Source organism: Crassostrea angulata, chromosome 5, assembly GCF_025612915.1.
Source record: "Crassostrea angulata isolate pt1a10 chromosome 5, ASM2561291v2, whole genome shotgun sequence".
In the NCBI taxonomy this organism is placed as follows: Eukaryota; Metazoa; Mollusca; class Bivalvia; order Ostreida; family Ostreidae; genus Magallana; species Magallana angulata.
Window position 1 is genome coordinate 50,756,980 of NC_069115.1, and position 15,951 is coordinate 50,772,930.

The window sequence follows — 15,951 nt, forward strand, 5'->3', positions numbered from 1 at the left end:
TATATCAAATGATAGACCATTGCCTAGGGAGAATTTAATTACTTTTGTTTTGAGCGTACATGTAGTTCACCTGGGAGAAGATAATTTTCCGTTCAAAAATAATACGTCATGGGGAAAAATAATTCCTAAGGGAAAAAATAATTTTTTTTGAAGATTGCGACTGGATCCGCTCCCAGGAACTCCTCGGGAGAGTACACAAACGTCCGAGAAGTTCTAATGATGAAAGGCCTCCACCTATTGGATTTTAAAACAAGAAAGATAACTCTTGCGACTTCCGGAAATGTAATGAGGATGACATTGGTTGTGTCGACAAAGTTTTGGTTTAATTTCAGAGATCTTGTCTATCGTTAGAATGTTACATCTATAGAATTTTCAAGAAAAGTAGGTCTTGTTGTGTTTATCTGAAATTTCTTTCTGAATGTCAAGTGGACAATGAATAGAATGACAATGTTTTGACTTCTCGATTACACGAGGTGTAAACAAATTTTACCGGATGTTTATATTTTCATATAGTTTTAAAGTGTCCTCTTTCAATGCAATTAGAATGCAGTACGTTCTAAAAAGCACAACTGTTTTATTTTATAATGGAAAAGAAAATTTTATCATTGGTAGATGTGCATGATTGTACAATCACGTCCTTGCTCTTGTTAACCCCCCCCCCCCCCCACCCACCATTTACCGATGTTACCCACTTCCAGTTCTTCAGATTAATAATACATGTGTTAGGAAAACTAACAATGTTTTTCTACTCTAACATTGTTTTGATCCTTTAAAAATGTTCTTTTTTAAATAATCTAAGTAAGGCCATGTTCACTTGTTCATGAAGTACAGTACCAATCAGACTCAACCTAAAAGAAAGTAGAGCCCAACTAAACCCTCGATTGACTTTCGGGGTTTACTCCAGGTTTACCATTTGTTTACTAGAGCAGACCAAATGTTAACCCCTTGTAAACTTAAAGGAAACTCACAGGGGACACAGAGAGTAAACCCCGATCAGAAGTAGATCCCCGAAAGCAGGAGCTACATGTGTATTTGGAATATACAAGGGGCGGAAATTACAGGTGGTAAGATAATAATTAAGACGAAAGACGGGTCTGCTTCACACTTCAGTGCATAAAGTGGACCCCATACACAAACTCAGAGTAAACCCAAAGTATACACCCCAAGTGAACCCAAACTGAAAGTAAACCCAGGCCAGTGAACGCAAATTTTCAAAAAGCAGACCCAGAGTAAACCCAGAAGGTAAACCCGGGGTTTAGTTGGGGTCTGCTCTGGTGTTGGGTGTGGTCAGTACTGAACATGTAGTTCCACTGCCATGTTGAACCAAACAAACTGTTTCAGAGCAGTATGTGCATGGTTCATAAAAAAAAAAACTGAACAAATAATCTTAGATACTAGCTTATTTAAGTTTTTAGCAGGCCATATAGGCAAGCAGTATAAGCAACAAATACAAGATGGACTGCACATTAAGTAAAATGAAGAATATTGCAAAGTGCACTTTAAAAAAAATATAATTCTCTTAAGTTTGTATAAGTTTTGGTACTTTAAAATGTAGCTGCATGTCTGTGCCTCCAAATCTGAAAATAAATGGATGGGAGCCACATTTCCTTATGTGTTAAAAAGTTGCACATGAAAACTTTAATGATTATTTAGTTTTAGGTATGGTTTACAATTAGTAAAAATTGTGCTATATTTTCACTTTTTAATCTCATTTCTTTAATACCATCTTTGGATTTTTGGTACTGTTTAATTTTTCAGACATTTTCTCCAGATTTCATCACTTTACCTGCCTCTGAAATTCTTTTAGGCACCCTTCTTACCCAATTTTATAAGTAAAGTAACAAGGCTTTTTAATTTAACAGAGATAAATATAGACTGTCTTGTGAATATAATACAATTCAATTTCCTGAAACACATTGAGAGTGTTTAAGAGATAGTCAAAAGCAAGTAATGCAATGAAATTGGTTCATGTAGTAAATTTTCTGAAGAATAAATTGGTTTCAAGTATTTCGACAAACTGTGATTCTGTTTGCACAATTTCATTAGACAACATTAACAATGTTGGTGTATTATCTTTATATAGATAAATGCATCATTGTCATGTAAGAGTATTCTATGGATAATGATTACGTATCATTTTTTATTCAGAGTATACCTCTCAAAAGAAATAATCAACATGGCAAGCACAATAGGAAACTCGTCCATCTCCAATAGCACCACACCAAGCAAAGACTTCATCATGGCTGGCTGTTTTATCAACTTCAACACAGTAGCTTGTATCAGGTAGTGTTTATTTCCAATATTGTATTTTTATTGTATCACTGTAAATTTTAACATAACATGTTGAGCTCGGCATATTGCAGCTGACTTTAACATTTTGGCTGACCATTGGACATCAGTGTTTTTGGGGGGCCTGATATTAGAAGATTTCCGATTGGGACTGGGGCCAAATTTCAGCCCCAAATCAGGCCCCAGTCCCAAACAGAAATTTCCTAATATTTTCCAAATTTTTAACCCCAAATTCCCAATTGTAATCTTTATAAAAAATCTTTGTAGAAGTGGTCAAAATTTTCAAGAAAGACTGAACAGTATAATAAAGATTTCAAAAATTCTACAAAAAGGAGCATTGTTCTTTAATTAGTTTTGAATATATGATAGAAATCATTGAAATTCCTTATAATCAATAAAAACGAACTTTCCCAATTTTTCCGTTTTGTCACTATTTTTTTCCCTATTGAAAGGGCCCCAGCCCCCAGTCCCAAATTGGTGGAAAAAAAACACTGGACATTATATTTGCAATGATGATTTATGTAATGAAAATTCATATGCCCATTGAAGGTTCAATGGCCTTCACAAAGAGAGACGACACTTACTGGAATAAATGACTATTACGTATGTTCTGTCATAAAATAGTCAGGTTGAAATGACCTAAGATTTTTATTTTCTTTCTTTAACTAGGAGCTCGATTTTAACTTTCTTGGCAGTGGTGACTGCATTTGTGTGCATTTTAAAAGTGGTACGTCTTCACATGATGCACCACCCAGCGTGGCACCAGTACGTTATCTTCTACACAGCCTCACTAGAGTGCGTTATAGCGTAAGTAACTGTAAAAAAGTCACCATATGAATTGAAACATAAAACTGTAATTTGATGAGTGCTCTACCCCTCTTCCCCTCTTCAAAAACCGTTGAGATCAGTTTGGAAATATAGTGTTAAATGTTTTAATACTGATAAGTAGATGGTGTTTGTTAATCATTGTTCACGTTTGATGTTAAAAACCAATCCACAGTCTATGTTTATATATTTTTGGGCATCAATCATACCAATGTCACACATGTACATACATCAGTTTTGTTATTTTTAATCCATCATAGGGGTGTGCACTGGGTGCTGGTTCAGTATGCTCAGATGGACTTTGTCCTCCAGTATCTAAAACTGATCCAATTTCTGGTCATGTGTCACTTCTACTGGACGCTGGCCACGAGGGCGCTACGAAGGGAACGACTGACCAACTGGTGGGTCTCTCTCTCTCTCTCTCTCTCTCTCTCTGATTGGTCACTGTCCTTCTCTCCTTTCTCTTTTTTTCACACTGACAGATCATTGTCTTCTCTAGCTATCTTAATGTATACTGTACAGAGGGTTATTTTTGCTCCGTGTAATTTTCGCACTTTAACTCTTACAAAGTGTTTCGTCCTGTCTCAAATTTGCCCAGACAAGGTTTTGTTTTTAGGGAAATGATTCCAGACATTGAAATTCGTTTAGTCTTAAATTCGCTGACAACAAGGGTGAAATAAGCGAAATTAAAACGGGGGAATATTTCCCTGTGGACAGTATGTGTTGAGAAAGAGAGACAAGAAGAGGAGTTTTGTATGTTTCAGGTTTCTGATTCCCCTCCTTATCCTGGTCTGTGTGTACTTTACGGTCATTGCAACGCTAGGAATTGTCAATGTAGTGCCTGCCATCACAGAATGTCTACGTGAGTTTTATGTAATATTAATATTCATTCATTGAATAAAAGCATGAAAGATTAAAAGCTTTATCATCAATATAGCTGACTTTGAAGACAAATATTGACTGTTATTTGATTGGACAAATATCCTTCTGTCAAAATTTTAATTTAAAAAAAGGTTATTTATTACTTCATAGATAATAGGAGAGGTGCATAGGGTCTTTCCCATTTTTAACAGGATGACAGAAAGCGAAAACAATTTATTTATTAAATTACTTCATGATAAAAAAAAAGGTGTCCTATTCTAAACAAGGGCAAGAAGAATGAAAAGCATCTAATTTGATTTTTTTTTTTCATTTTATTTCTATACTGAACATTCATCATGTCATTCTCATCAGATAATGACTTGTGATTTCAGAGCCCTACTGGCTGGAGCTATCAGGCGCCGAGTTTGCTACAGTTCAGCTGTTTATGGTGGCAGGGTTTTACATCACGAGGCGACTTAACGAGATCAGCACGCTGGACTCGGTCAGGTGGTCGCAAAAAAGGGACCTCTGGTGGTAAGGGATGATCTTAGACCCTGACATAGTTAATCTTTTTATATACTGTAGATTTCTATTTAAACGCAAGAAATGCATATTCGTGTAAAATCTTGAGAAGAGCGACGTCTCACAAATTCAAAAATCTCACTTTTATTTTTTGGACACATGTATGTAAACTACATGAAACTATGATAAAAATTTGGCATTGGCGATGTTATGTTCTCACATAAAAATGAGGAATCTACGGTATGCTACATATGCATTTGATGTTGTACCACAGGAAATTTACAAAGGATCAAGCTTTAGATTAATCATTCTTAGATTACCTTTTGGTTCTATCACTTGATGTTCAGTAAAGAAATTTTGCCAACTCAATTTTGGTTATAGGTTATTCTGTAACATTAGATGCCTATCTGAAATCTTACTTAAATTATGGACTTTATATAGCATCATCCATGAAGTAGGACTCAAAGAAATAGAATACTGTCAATTTATGAATGTGATATTTAGATTATGATACTCTTATTTGCATTTTGCTATTCAAAAAATTATCAAAGCTAATAATGTTTGCCAATATTATTTAAATGCAGTATCATGAATATATGTAAAAATTCTCCGGGTTTTTTTTTTCAGCATAATCATTGTATTCGAAATCTCAGCTTTCATTGGATTCTTGTATGATCTAACACTGCAGATCAGTAAGTAGATTTTTCAAATGCACTCAGATAATAAATTCATATTTAAAAACAAGAGAAATAAGACAATTGTTTAAATAATCATTTACTTGAATTATCATTTCAGAACTCTTAATGCCATCAAATATAAACATTTTGTTTATAATTTTGTTCTGAAAAAGCGTTTGTTGATCAGTGGCATGAATGTCAGTGTCTTTTAATGCAGGATACTGCCATCATTAGGGCAAAGTGTTGTATTTGATGTTGATAGATAATGTCTCATAAATACATTTTTCCACTGATTTTGGCAAATATTTCAACACCCCCCCCCCCCCCCCCCCCCAAAAAAAAAAAAAACCAAGGTCTAGCATCTTAATTTCATTTTCAGTTTGAAATATTCATTGGTATTTGACCAAATATTTACTTGACACTTTTATTCCTGTAGTTGGTGATGAATCTAGTGGTTGTGGCAACATATTTGTAAGTATGGTTTAAAGGGGCATGGTCACGATTTTAGTCAATTTCTATTTTAATGATTTTATTATTTACAATGCTATGGAAATGCATTTATAATGATCTAATAAAATTTGAGAGTCATTCGTAGAGTTATAAGCAAGCTACAGTGCTCACAATTCTTTGTCATGTAAACAAGGCTCGTGCCCTGTTTTTGTTTACATAGGTTCAATATACCAGTAAAAATCCTTTTTCCAGCTTATTTGTCTATCTTTTTATTTATTTAAACAGTTCTTAACATTTAAAACATTCGTTTTAGGTTTAAAATTGAAATTATTACTTAATGCCTTTCTGAAGCATTGTAAATATTAAAATTGGAAAAAGAATTTTTGACCAAAATTGTGACCATGCCCCTTTAATATATCCTTGGTTGAAATCACTTTTACCTTTTACTGATCAGAAAAGAATTGTTACCAATAAAGGCACAGTGAATTTAATTTTGATTTTCAACTTGGAAGTTAAAGCGTTTGTATTAAATCTAAGATAAAGTTAATCAGAAACTCGGGTATATGTATTAGTATATCTCTCTTAATAAGATACTTGCAATAGCCTATTTCTCATTGCATCATTTGTTCTTGTTAACATATTCATGATCTCTGAGCAGATAAAGGCAATGGTTTTTTTCCCTTCTTTTAGGGCGGGAAAGAAGAGCTCTTCTCCTCTGTGTTTCTTGTGTTTATGGTAAGCTTTAATTGTTTTAACTGCCGTAAATTCAGTGTGTATTGTAGAAAGTTGATAAACCTACAAATAAACAGCAAAATCAGTGTTATAATTTGACACTGGAAAGTAATGGCAGCATGGGTTTCTGTATCTCCAGTAAGGTGTCCTACTGCTGAGCTACTCATGCTTATCTGCCGACATAAGTTGCTCACGAATCTCATATATTTATCCCTTGGAAGCTTTCCTATGTAGCTGTAACTTACTTTTACTTATTTGTTGTTGAAAAATACCTTGACTATTTGACTGTTGGCTTTCCTGATTTTTATTTTGTTTTTAAAGTATTTTGACTTTTGATATCTTGATTTTGAAATACATAGGTCCTGAAGCTTCTACTGCCTATCTGGGTCATGTTGTTTGTGTTCCAAGCAACCCCTGTGGTCAATGAGCCAGACGACATGGTGCCAGCAATCAGTGAGGACGGGGTAAGGACTTCAGTGCAATGAAATGATCACGTAGTCATGCAGTAGTGTTTATAATTTACATCTTAATTCAAAATTAACTAATGGTTCAAGAAAAATTTTATTTGGAATACAATATGTAAGAATGTGATATTAACATTTTCAAATTTTGTTGCTGAAGAGATACAGCATTGCTTACTCTTTGTATGTTTTAGTGTGCTAAAGCTTGTTGGCTAAATTGAAACTTTTAAGTGAATTGAATTTGGACTGATAAAACTTTGCAGACTTATACAGTGTTTTAACAAGTCAAATCTGTGTTCATGTTCAAAGTTATCAGTGAATTATTTCTACAGATATCTGATATTATGGAAAACATTCAACTCATGTACGACAAATTTTTATGCAAGCTAGTTAACAATACAACAAAATACAGCATATCTGGTACTTTTGGCAATATCTGATTTTCGCTTATTTTGTGGTCTCTTTTAAATATCAAAAAATTGAATACGCAGTACCTGTAAGAAACTTTTTAAATCGCAAAAAATGACTTACGCAAATTAAAAATGTCACACATTTCCCCTATTTTGTGACATGCCAAAACAAAAAAACGGATGTACAGTATATGACTGATCTACATTGTAACTTAACATGATGTTTTGAATGTGTATAAGGGAAGTTGGGATAGATGAAAAGTCTGCTATGCCTATGAATTTTGAAATTTTAATACAGCTTTAGTAACTTTAAGCCATGATGATATTTTATGAAGTTATTAATCAACACTCTGTACAATAATAAGTATTTTGCAGAAGTGGTTTCAATTGTAATTCTATTTCCAGAATTCCCTGTTTGGAAGTATAGACGATCATCAGTACCGACAACTCTACCATCCTGCAGAAGACTACAACAGTTTCAGGGATAGCTCCCCCTCCCCTAACCGTCCCTCAGTCAATGCTGCCATCACCAAGAGCAGTTCCTCTAACTTAGACCCCATCCGAGAGGAAGGGACAGCTAACTCTGATCAGAGCAGGACAGTTGTGAGGGGTAACACACAGACTCGAACGGGGACGGAGGCCATCAATTCCTCCGCCCGTCCACATGTGGAGGACGAAAGGGAAACCCCGCCCAGTCAGAGGGGAAAGTTCTATATTTAGATTGCTGTTCTATATTAAGGTTGATGTTCACTGTGGTGGTGAGGAGTTTTTGACATATTTATTACATGTATCAAAAACTGGTGTTGTTGTGTTGATTCTCATTTTGCAATATAAGAATGATGACTTACAAATATGTTGAATTGAATCAGATATTTGATTCTTGACTATTTAGATCTGTAAATTTTGTTTTAGTTTATGTTTTAAATATGATATCAACAAAGATGATGTTGACTCTTTGTTTTGCATATGCATCATGTATTACTTTCTGGACATGTACATGTAGGTATTTAATTTGTGTCAGTTTAGTAGTTAGGAAATCAAAAGCTTGCATATACTTCCACTTGAAAAGCAGGCAAAGTTAAATAAATGGTTTGTTTCTTTTTCTCCAACCAACTAAAGTCTCGGTTCAGCATCTTTGAATTCTTCATGAAGGGCTGACTAAAAGGGCAAGATTAGAAATAACAGTAGAATGTACAAATAAAACGAAATATTATGAGAACCATGTTAGAATATGAAACACTATGTATATGTTTTGGCCTCATAGAGAAATAAAGTGGTTATTTTAAAGGAAATTTTTTAGGACTATTGGGATAAGGAAATTTCAAGTTTTGTTATTTAGAATAATGAAATTGGTATTGCACACCAATTCAAAAGTGCTAATAATATAGAGTTTTGCATATTAATTTTCTATAATATATTTTATTTTTATCCACTTTATTGATTTTTACATGCCTGTATATATATAAAGTCACATGCAGATAGAATCGCATGTTAATTTGGGTTTTAAAACAAAATAAGCCAAAACAAACTAAAATAGAATTGGAAATATTTCTAACATGATTCAGTTAAATTCTATCCTTTACAAAATCCCTATATGTATAAAAAGTTGCATTTTTGTATACATAGATGTTACATTTCAATCTTAAAGGAATAGAGTGAAGTATTGTTTATTACCTGCCAATATTTTATTCCTCATGTGGAAAATGAAATCTTTACACATAAAAAAATGGCCGAATTGACCAAACTATATGATTCTTTATGTGCTCAGTATTTAATGGCATTACATAGGAGAACATGTTTGTGTTCAGTTTTGAATCATACCATTTTTGAGTGGCTTTTTAATTCAATTTTCCCCCCTGTTATTTGTTATTTTAATTCAAGAAGTGCTACATGGATTGGCTACTATATTTTTTTTCTGATGCTTTGTTGATTTCTGTTTAAAGCTTTGTTGGTGTGATCAATATTTGATTTTACTCTCTCTGCTTTCTGAATGTGATGTGTATAAACATTTGTTGATTAGTATACTCTGTGAACTCTGGCCCCGCCATCACGAACATTGTGAAATTACTGAATACAACTTTTAATCGTGACAACTTTATTTCGCGACAATGCGAGACGCAATAGCAATTTATTAGATGAGATGAAAGCACATCATGCTTCATGTTCAAAATGTAATCACTGGTCAAAATTTCAAAAATGAATAAAATTTAGATATAAAATAAATTGTAAACATTCTTATAAAGGTTGTGCAAGGAAAAAAAATACCTGACCAGTAATAGTCAGACAGTATTTAATTTCAAGATGTGTCACAATACAGATGTGTCCCATGCTTCCATTAAGGTAATCCGTACCTATAAAAGTATGGGTTCAAAGATAAAAAACTTAACTTTTTTAAACTTATTGGACTTGAATTTCATCAAAAAATAAATAAAATATATATGTATCCATACTATTTAAGATGTTAGGTAATAAAAACCAAAGGCTGAAATTATCATCTGAAAATCACACTTTTTCTTGTTTAAAAATTAAATAAAAGTGGATGGATACTTGTTTATATATTTAAATTTTATTGCTTACTATGCCAGAAAACTAAAATGAATTTAAAAAAAAAGAAAAAATTGTTTACATTAGAAAAATTATAGCATTTAGATATATCACTTAGAGAAAAATAGAAAAGAGTTATTTCCCTTTGTCATTATTGAATTATGTTGAATATAAGGATGAAAAACGCTTATAAAATATCTTCAAGTAAACACTGATTTGAGTTTTTGATGTGCACCTATAATAACTTAGAAATTACAAATCTACTTGCAAGAATTTTATTGAATTCGTGGTTTATGTAAAATGTATGACGTCACAGGAGGGTGGATTTACTTTAAAGACAAATGCAATGAAATTTGAGAAAACCTTTAACTTGAAGCTGAGAATTTACCCGAGGAATTTTGCTAAGTTGGTGATGGCGGGGTCTGAGTCATATATAGATATACATGTATGTTCACCATTATAGTGGCCGTCATTTTATACACTTTATATACCCATCTAGTCAACATCCATGGAATCCAATCTCTTGTCTCTCAAATCTGTCCTGTTTCACTAAAATTGACTCATGTAATTTACTTCAACTTGTCAGGAGTATCTAATACTGTATACCGGGTTATTTTCGCCCGTGTAATTTTCGCCTTCCTACACTTTCAAACAGTTTCACCCAGTCCTGAATTCGCCCAGACATTTGACGTCTGTGTTTACAATGATTTGATTTGAGACACTGGAATTCACCCAGTCTTAAATTCACCCTCTAACAACGAGGGCGAAAGGGTCGAATATAAAACGGGGGCGAATATTTCCCTGTATACAGTAGTAACGTTGTATGAGAGGACTAAATAGAGTTTTGAAATTTTTTTTACAGGATCTTTAGCTTTTGATTTGATTTTAATGCTCAAAAACAAAAAATTCAGACAAAGTCAGGAGAAGTAATGATATTTTTCAGTATTGTTCATCTTTATGCCTTTTTTTCATCCCTTTCTTAAAATTTATTGCACATTTGTGTTTACTTTCATAGGGTCATTTTATCAGCTAGCTGGTACCTTTCAACATTTTTAAAAGCAATATAAACAATGTTTTATAGTGAACATTGAGTGTTGAATTGTAATTGCTCTGCTGGCATTGCCAATCATGATAACTTTACAATGTACCAGCTGAGCGATTGTGGTTTATAAATTATTAAGCTGTGTTCACTGAAAAATTCTGTTTACTATTCTTATGTTTGCATTGGGATTTTTTTTTTAACTTTTGATGGGAGCAAATGCATTCATGGTGTCATGAGTACAATTGAAGGTTAAAGGTTGTTTTGGTATTTAGAGGGAAAATATAATAGATATGCAAACTTCAAATGGAACACCAATATTTCAACTGCCATGATTATGTAGAAATGAGTTTAAAGGCTCAAGCATTGTATTTTCATGCAATTTAACTTCTATATCTTAAGCCAATGGATAAATTGAAGTTTATCCTCTACTTAATTGAATTTGGGACAAGGTTTGACTGTATATTCTCCTTCAATGAACTGTACATGTTTGTGCTTACGATGAAGTAAATGAATCACCTGTTGTTTACTTTTGCTGTTGTTTTGGTATTCATTTACTGTTTGATATTCATGTATGATTGGTTTTTAGTACTTCAAAGCCATGTACTTTGTCTTTTAAGATTTATTGTAACCCAGTTACTGAAAGAAATGTTTGATTGAATAGTATCAGTTGTTCAGATATCCAAAATATCAAAGATAATTTGAAGACTTTTTTATGTACAGTAAACATTGTTATGTTATATTATGTGTGGTTGATAAATTTTTATTGGTTTGTCCTATTTAATGTCAATTTCAAGCCTTTGATTTTAATTTAAACTATAAATGTTATTCTTTTTTTCTTTTTTAACTGACAACATTCTGAGCTAACTGTTTCCTTTAGAAATTTTTAAAATACATGGAAGCTTCTATGAGGTTGTGAATAAAAAGTGGAAAATTTATAAAATGGGGGAGGGGGGTCAAAATTTCAGTTACCTTAAATATAGCATATAAGTGATGTTGATGTAAATGTGGTTTGGTATTCATAGTAAAATCTTGTATTCTATATTTCAGAAATGGAGGAAATTTTAGTTCAGTTAAATATTGTGTTCTGTGAAGACAACCTTGTATTTTGAAATGTATTTAAAATTTATTGTAAATTGCACCATTGTCCATGTAAACAAAAGAAAGCCTTAGAGTTGTTTACTTTGTAGCACGTGTACATGTAGGTGGCACGAGTGTAGAGCTATGGGAAATATAAGCTAGACTGTACATGTACCTATGTGTTGCACAGTATATCATGCGCGGATCTAGAGGGGGGGTCGGGGGGGTCCCGACCCCCCCTGGAAAATGAAAATTTATTAAATTTACATAGTAAAATAATCGCGAAAATATGCCTCGGACCCCCCCTGGCAAACACAATTATCCTTCGGACCCCCCCTGGAAAAATTTTCTGGATCCGCGCATGGTATATTATGTATGTTTTGTACCGGTTTGTAACTAGAACTTCCAAAGGCAGAGTTTATGTAGTTTTAGTAACACAATTTACCTTATGGACCTTACATGTATACAAATTGGAGATAGACAAGTAGCTGAATTTATTACACAAGATACTGTGTTCTCTGTTGTGGTATTGCTGTTAAATTGTTTAGATATTAATATCCAAATTTTGACTCTGTTACTCGCATATTGGATGTATGGCGAATGAACTGATTCTTTGATGACATGGTTATTTTGATTTTATTGTTACATATAGGTCAGTCAATCTATAGTTCCGTCACTGATGCTAAAATATTGTAATTGAAGTAATAAAATTATCATATCATGTTGAAGACCCATTGTTCTTTTGGAGTTATCTTTCTTTTACTATAAGAATTTAGTACGTAGTGCTATCAGTAGTATATTTAAATGTTGTTAGATTGTTGAATATTGGGATATTTCTATCAGAGAATATTGGCGCCCAGCTTGTTAATAACAAAATTGAGGATTTTCTAGTATTCAATCTTGCATAGGCTCAACGTAATCAGGAGATAACTTCTTGGGGGCATCTTCGAATGTCCTCCAGCTCGTATTGGCCGAGATGGTGACGTCATTTCTAGCCTATCGTCTGCATTGATTGCATTACGAATCATTTTTTGGTAACTATGAGAAAACATAACTTACGTTATTTTTTTTATCACGGGGAGGGGTGTTCCTTCGGATGATTTGTGCAGTTTGGTACATTTGCATATCTTTGCTACGTAATTGAAACAACACGTAGAAAGTTTCATCATAACCTTGTTTTATATATATATACTTAGTAATCCTTAATACCAAGAAAAACTAATATAGATGAATGTTTTGTCTTTTAACAAAATACACGTGTACTATGGGCTACATTAATATTGTTTTATAGTGTGGGCCTATACAAAATCATAAGATTGAAAACAACGCATTCGAATCTGAAAAAAAAAAATCATATATTGTAATGAACATTATTGCATGCACTCTTGTAATTTTCTAATTGCTAAAAAATCAAAATAAATGCTACACATATTGCATTGACAAAAGACAGCTAGTGCTATGACTTTACAATTCACCGTATTAGAACTGTCTTGTCTGTTGTATATTAGATTGCAAGAAGAATTGGTTCGTTTTGCGATGAAAAAAAAACGTATAGCATTCTGCATGTTTTGTTTTCGAACTCTTCCTTATTTGAAAATGAAGTATTCGGGGAGGGTATGTGTACGCATTACTCTATTAGTTTTTCCCCTTTTCCAGACCTTTTTTTCCTTATAAATTTCTGAACGTCTTTTTAAGGAAGGTAGCTTGAATGCCAATCACAAAGCAAAGTCTCTCAATACAAACCAGAGGGGTGTGGTCCGGAACCTCTCCTATCTCCCGCCAACTTTAGGGTGTCTCTTCCCCGCGGTTCTATCTCCGCTGTCCATGGAATATTTTCTGTCGAGCGGATGATACGTCTTCAAATTACTGTTGATTGACAACATCAACTTTCAGGATTTTATGACAGGTGCATTCTGGTTCATGTCATCGCTCCATGTCTTGGAATACTATTACTGTCAAACGTCCCATCATTTCTACAGAAATCTCCATTTTTCATTAATACCAAGATATCTTCATTAACTTCAAACCTGCCAGGTCTATTAAACTGAAGAAAGTCAAATCTCTGGAAAGACGGGTTCACCTCTTGGTAGCAAATGCTAATTTGCGGTGTTTGTCTTTTTTGCCTGTAATCGATCAGTCAATTTAACGGCTTTTTAAATGTTTTTGTCTTTAGCTCTCACTGCCTGTTGATGATTTTAAAAAATGGACTCCATATTTTAATTTAGCCCGACCTGACACTCTGCGATCATTAGTCTACTGCATTTTGGGTCTGTTTCCTTGTATGGTGGCCCTCTTCATCCACACACGCCCGTGTTGCACAAAGAAGTCTAATTTCCTTGTTAGTAATAATAAGTGATTGAAGTCAACCTTTCTGACTCCTTTTTTTATCCAAAAAAAAAATTCATAACGCGTTAAATGTCCTTTTTTTCATTTTGACACCTATTGGGTCCTCCCTACTGGAATTTTCCAAATTTTCTAAAGGTTAGACATACGTGCATATCTATTGCACTTTAAGTATATATATTCCTTATACAGTGTAGCCATGATAGTTGCGTTCATATACATGTATAAACGCAAATGCTAGCGATCCTATCTAAATACTACAGGTAACAATGTTTTGATGCTAGAAAACGGTGTCTATCAATTCAAGAACTGAACAACAGACAAACGTTACTTTGGTATCGAAGACAATCTCTGTGTTTGAAATAATTAATCATCGTGGTGCTTAATATTCGTGGGTAGTTCTTCCCCCACGAATTTACATCATCGACGAAAATATGTTTTGACGAAGTCAGCTTTCTTACTGAAACTAAAAACCGACGCATCCACGAAATTACATCCCCATGAATAGGCAAAAATCCACGAAAACTGCCCCCCCCCCCCCCCACGAATTCAAATTCGTCTAACTTTGAATCAATTTTACTTATATGATATCCATGCAATTTGTCAATTCATATTCATAATATAAGTATATTTCGAAAAAGCTTTTACAACAAATTTGTATCGTTTCATTACGGCGGCGTGGAAGGGCCAGATGAAAAAATAAAAAATTCTTATTTGTTCGGACAAATAAGTTATTTGTTTGGACGAATTACGATTTGTTCGGACGAATAAGTTATTTGTTCGGACGAATTAGGATTTGTTCGGACGAATAAGTTATTTGTTCGGACGAATTAGGATTTGTTCGGACGAATTAGGATTTGTTCGGACGAATAAGTTATTTGTTCGGACGAATTAGGATTTGTTCGGACGAATAAGTTATTTGTTCGGACGAATTACGATTTGTTCGGACGAATTAGATATTTGTTCGGACGAATTACGATTTGTTCGGACGAATTATGATTTGTTCGGACGAATTATGATTTGTTCGGACGAATTAGATATTTGTTCGGACAAATAACTTATTTGTTCGGACAAATAACTTATTTGTTCGGACAAATAACTTATTTGTTCGGACGAATTAGGATTTGTTCGGACTAATAAGGATTTGTTCGGACGAATAAGCTATTAATAGTGGTACATGTATGAGAGAGAGAGAGAGAGAGAGAGAGAGAGAGAGAGAGAGAGATGTCATAATCATAGATACATAAATGTGAAAAGTCTAATCAGTTTACATGATCATGCGCGGATCCAGAAAAAATTACCGGGGTAGTGGTGGTGGTGGTGGTGGGGGGGGGGGGGGGTCTGATAGATAGTTTTGTTTGCGGGGTGGGGGTGCATGGCCCCCCGACCACCCCAGCTCTAGATCCGCGTATAGATGTATGCCAACTGTAGATAGCGCAGGTTTTTTCTTAACTAACTATAAGTTTTATTTCGCGCAATGCCAGAAGAAATGATTCCACTAGTCATAATTATATGATTCCGCAGGTGGATTTCGATTGTCAATGTTTATATTGAAAATGTAGTCATTCTCCTGTTTACTTGGAACACTGGACATACGAAATTATCTTTCGCCTTAACTTTATACATATACATGTATACGATCAAAGTTAACTGATATACTTCGTGGAATTGTAATAATCGCACAGTTACTTAAGTGACTTATAAAACAAACTAATTTT

General features: G+C 33.8%; 1 protein-coding gene across 4 annotated transcripts; it reads left to right on the top strand.

Moving 5' to 3' along the window:
• Positions 1 to 267: 267 nt before the first annotated feature.
• Positions 268 to 10,581, top strand: LOC128184259 (uncharacterized). Of its 4 annotated transcripts, none has more exons than XM_052853685.1 (12): positions 279 to 381; positions 925 to 1,064; positions 2,149 to 2,283; positions 2,959 to 3,096; positions 3,375 to 3,515; positions 3,879 to 3,976; positions 4,368 to 4,509; positions 5,125 to 5,189; positions 5,611 to 5,645; positions 6,315 to 6,359; positions 6,716 to 6,820; positions 7,633 to 10,581. In XM_052853685.1, the coding sequence occupies exons 3-12, from the start codon at positions 2,177 to 2,179 to the stop codon at positions 7,945 to 7,947; spliced, it is 1,191 nt and encodes a 396-aa protein (XP_052709645.1). In that variant the 5' UTR covers positions 279 to 381; positions 925 to 1,064; positions 2,149 to 2,176; the 3' UTR covers positions 7,948 to 10,581. The 4 variants fall into 4 exon arrangements, with proteins under 4 accessions (XP_052709646.1, XP_052709645.1, XP_052709647.1 ...); XM_052853687.1 differs by having other exon boundaries at positions 960 to 1,064; XM_052853688.1 differs by lacking the exon at positions 925 to 1,064 and adding an exon at positions 1,759 to 1,832.
• The last annotated feature ends 5,370 nt before the right edge of the window (positions 10,582 to 15,951 follow it).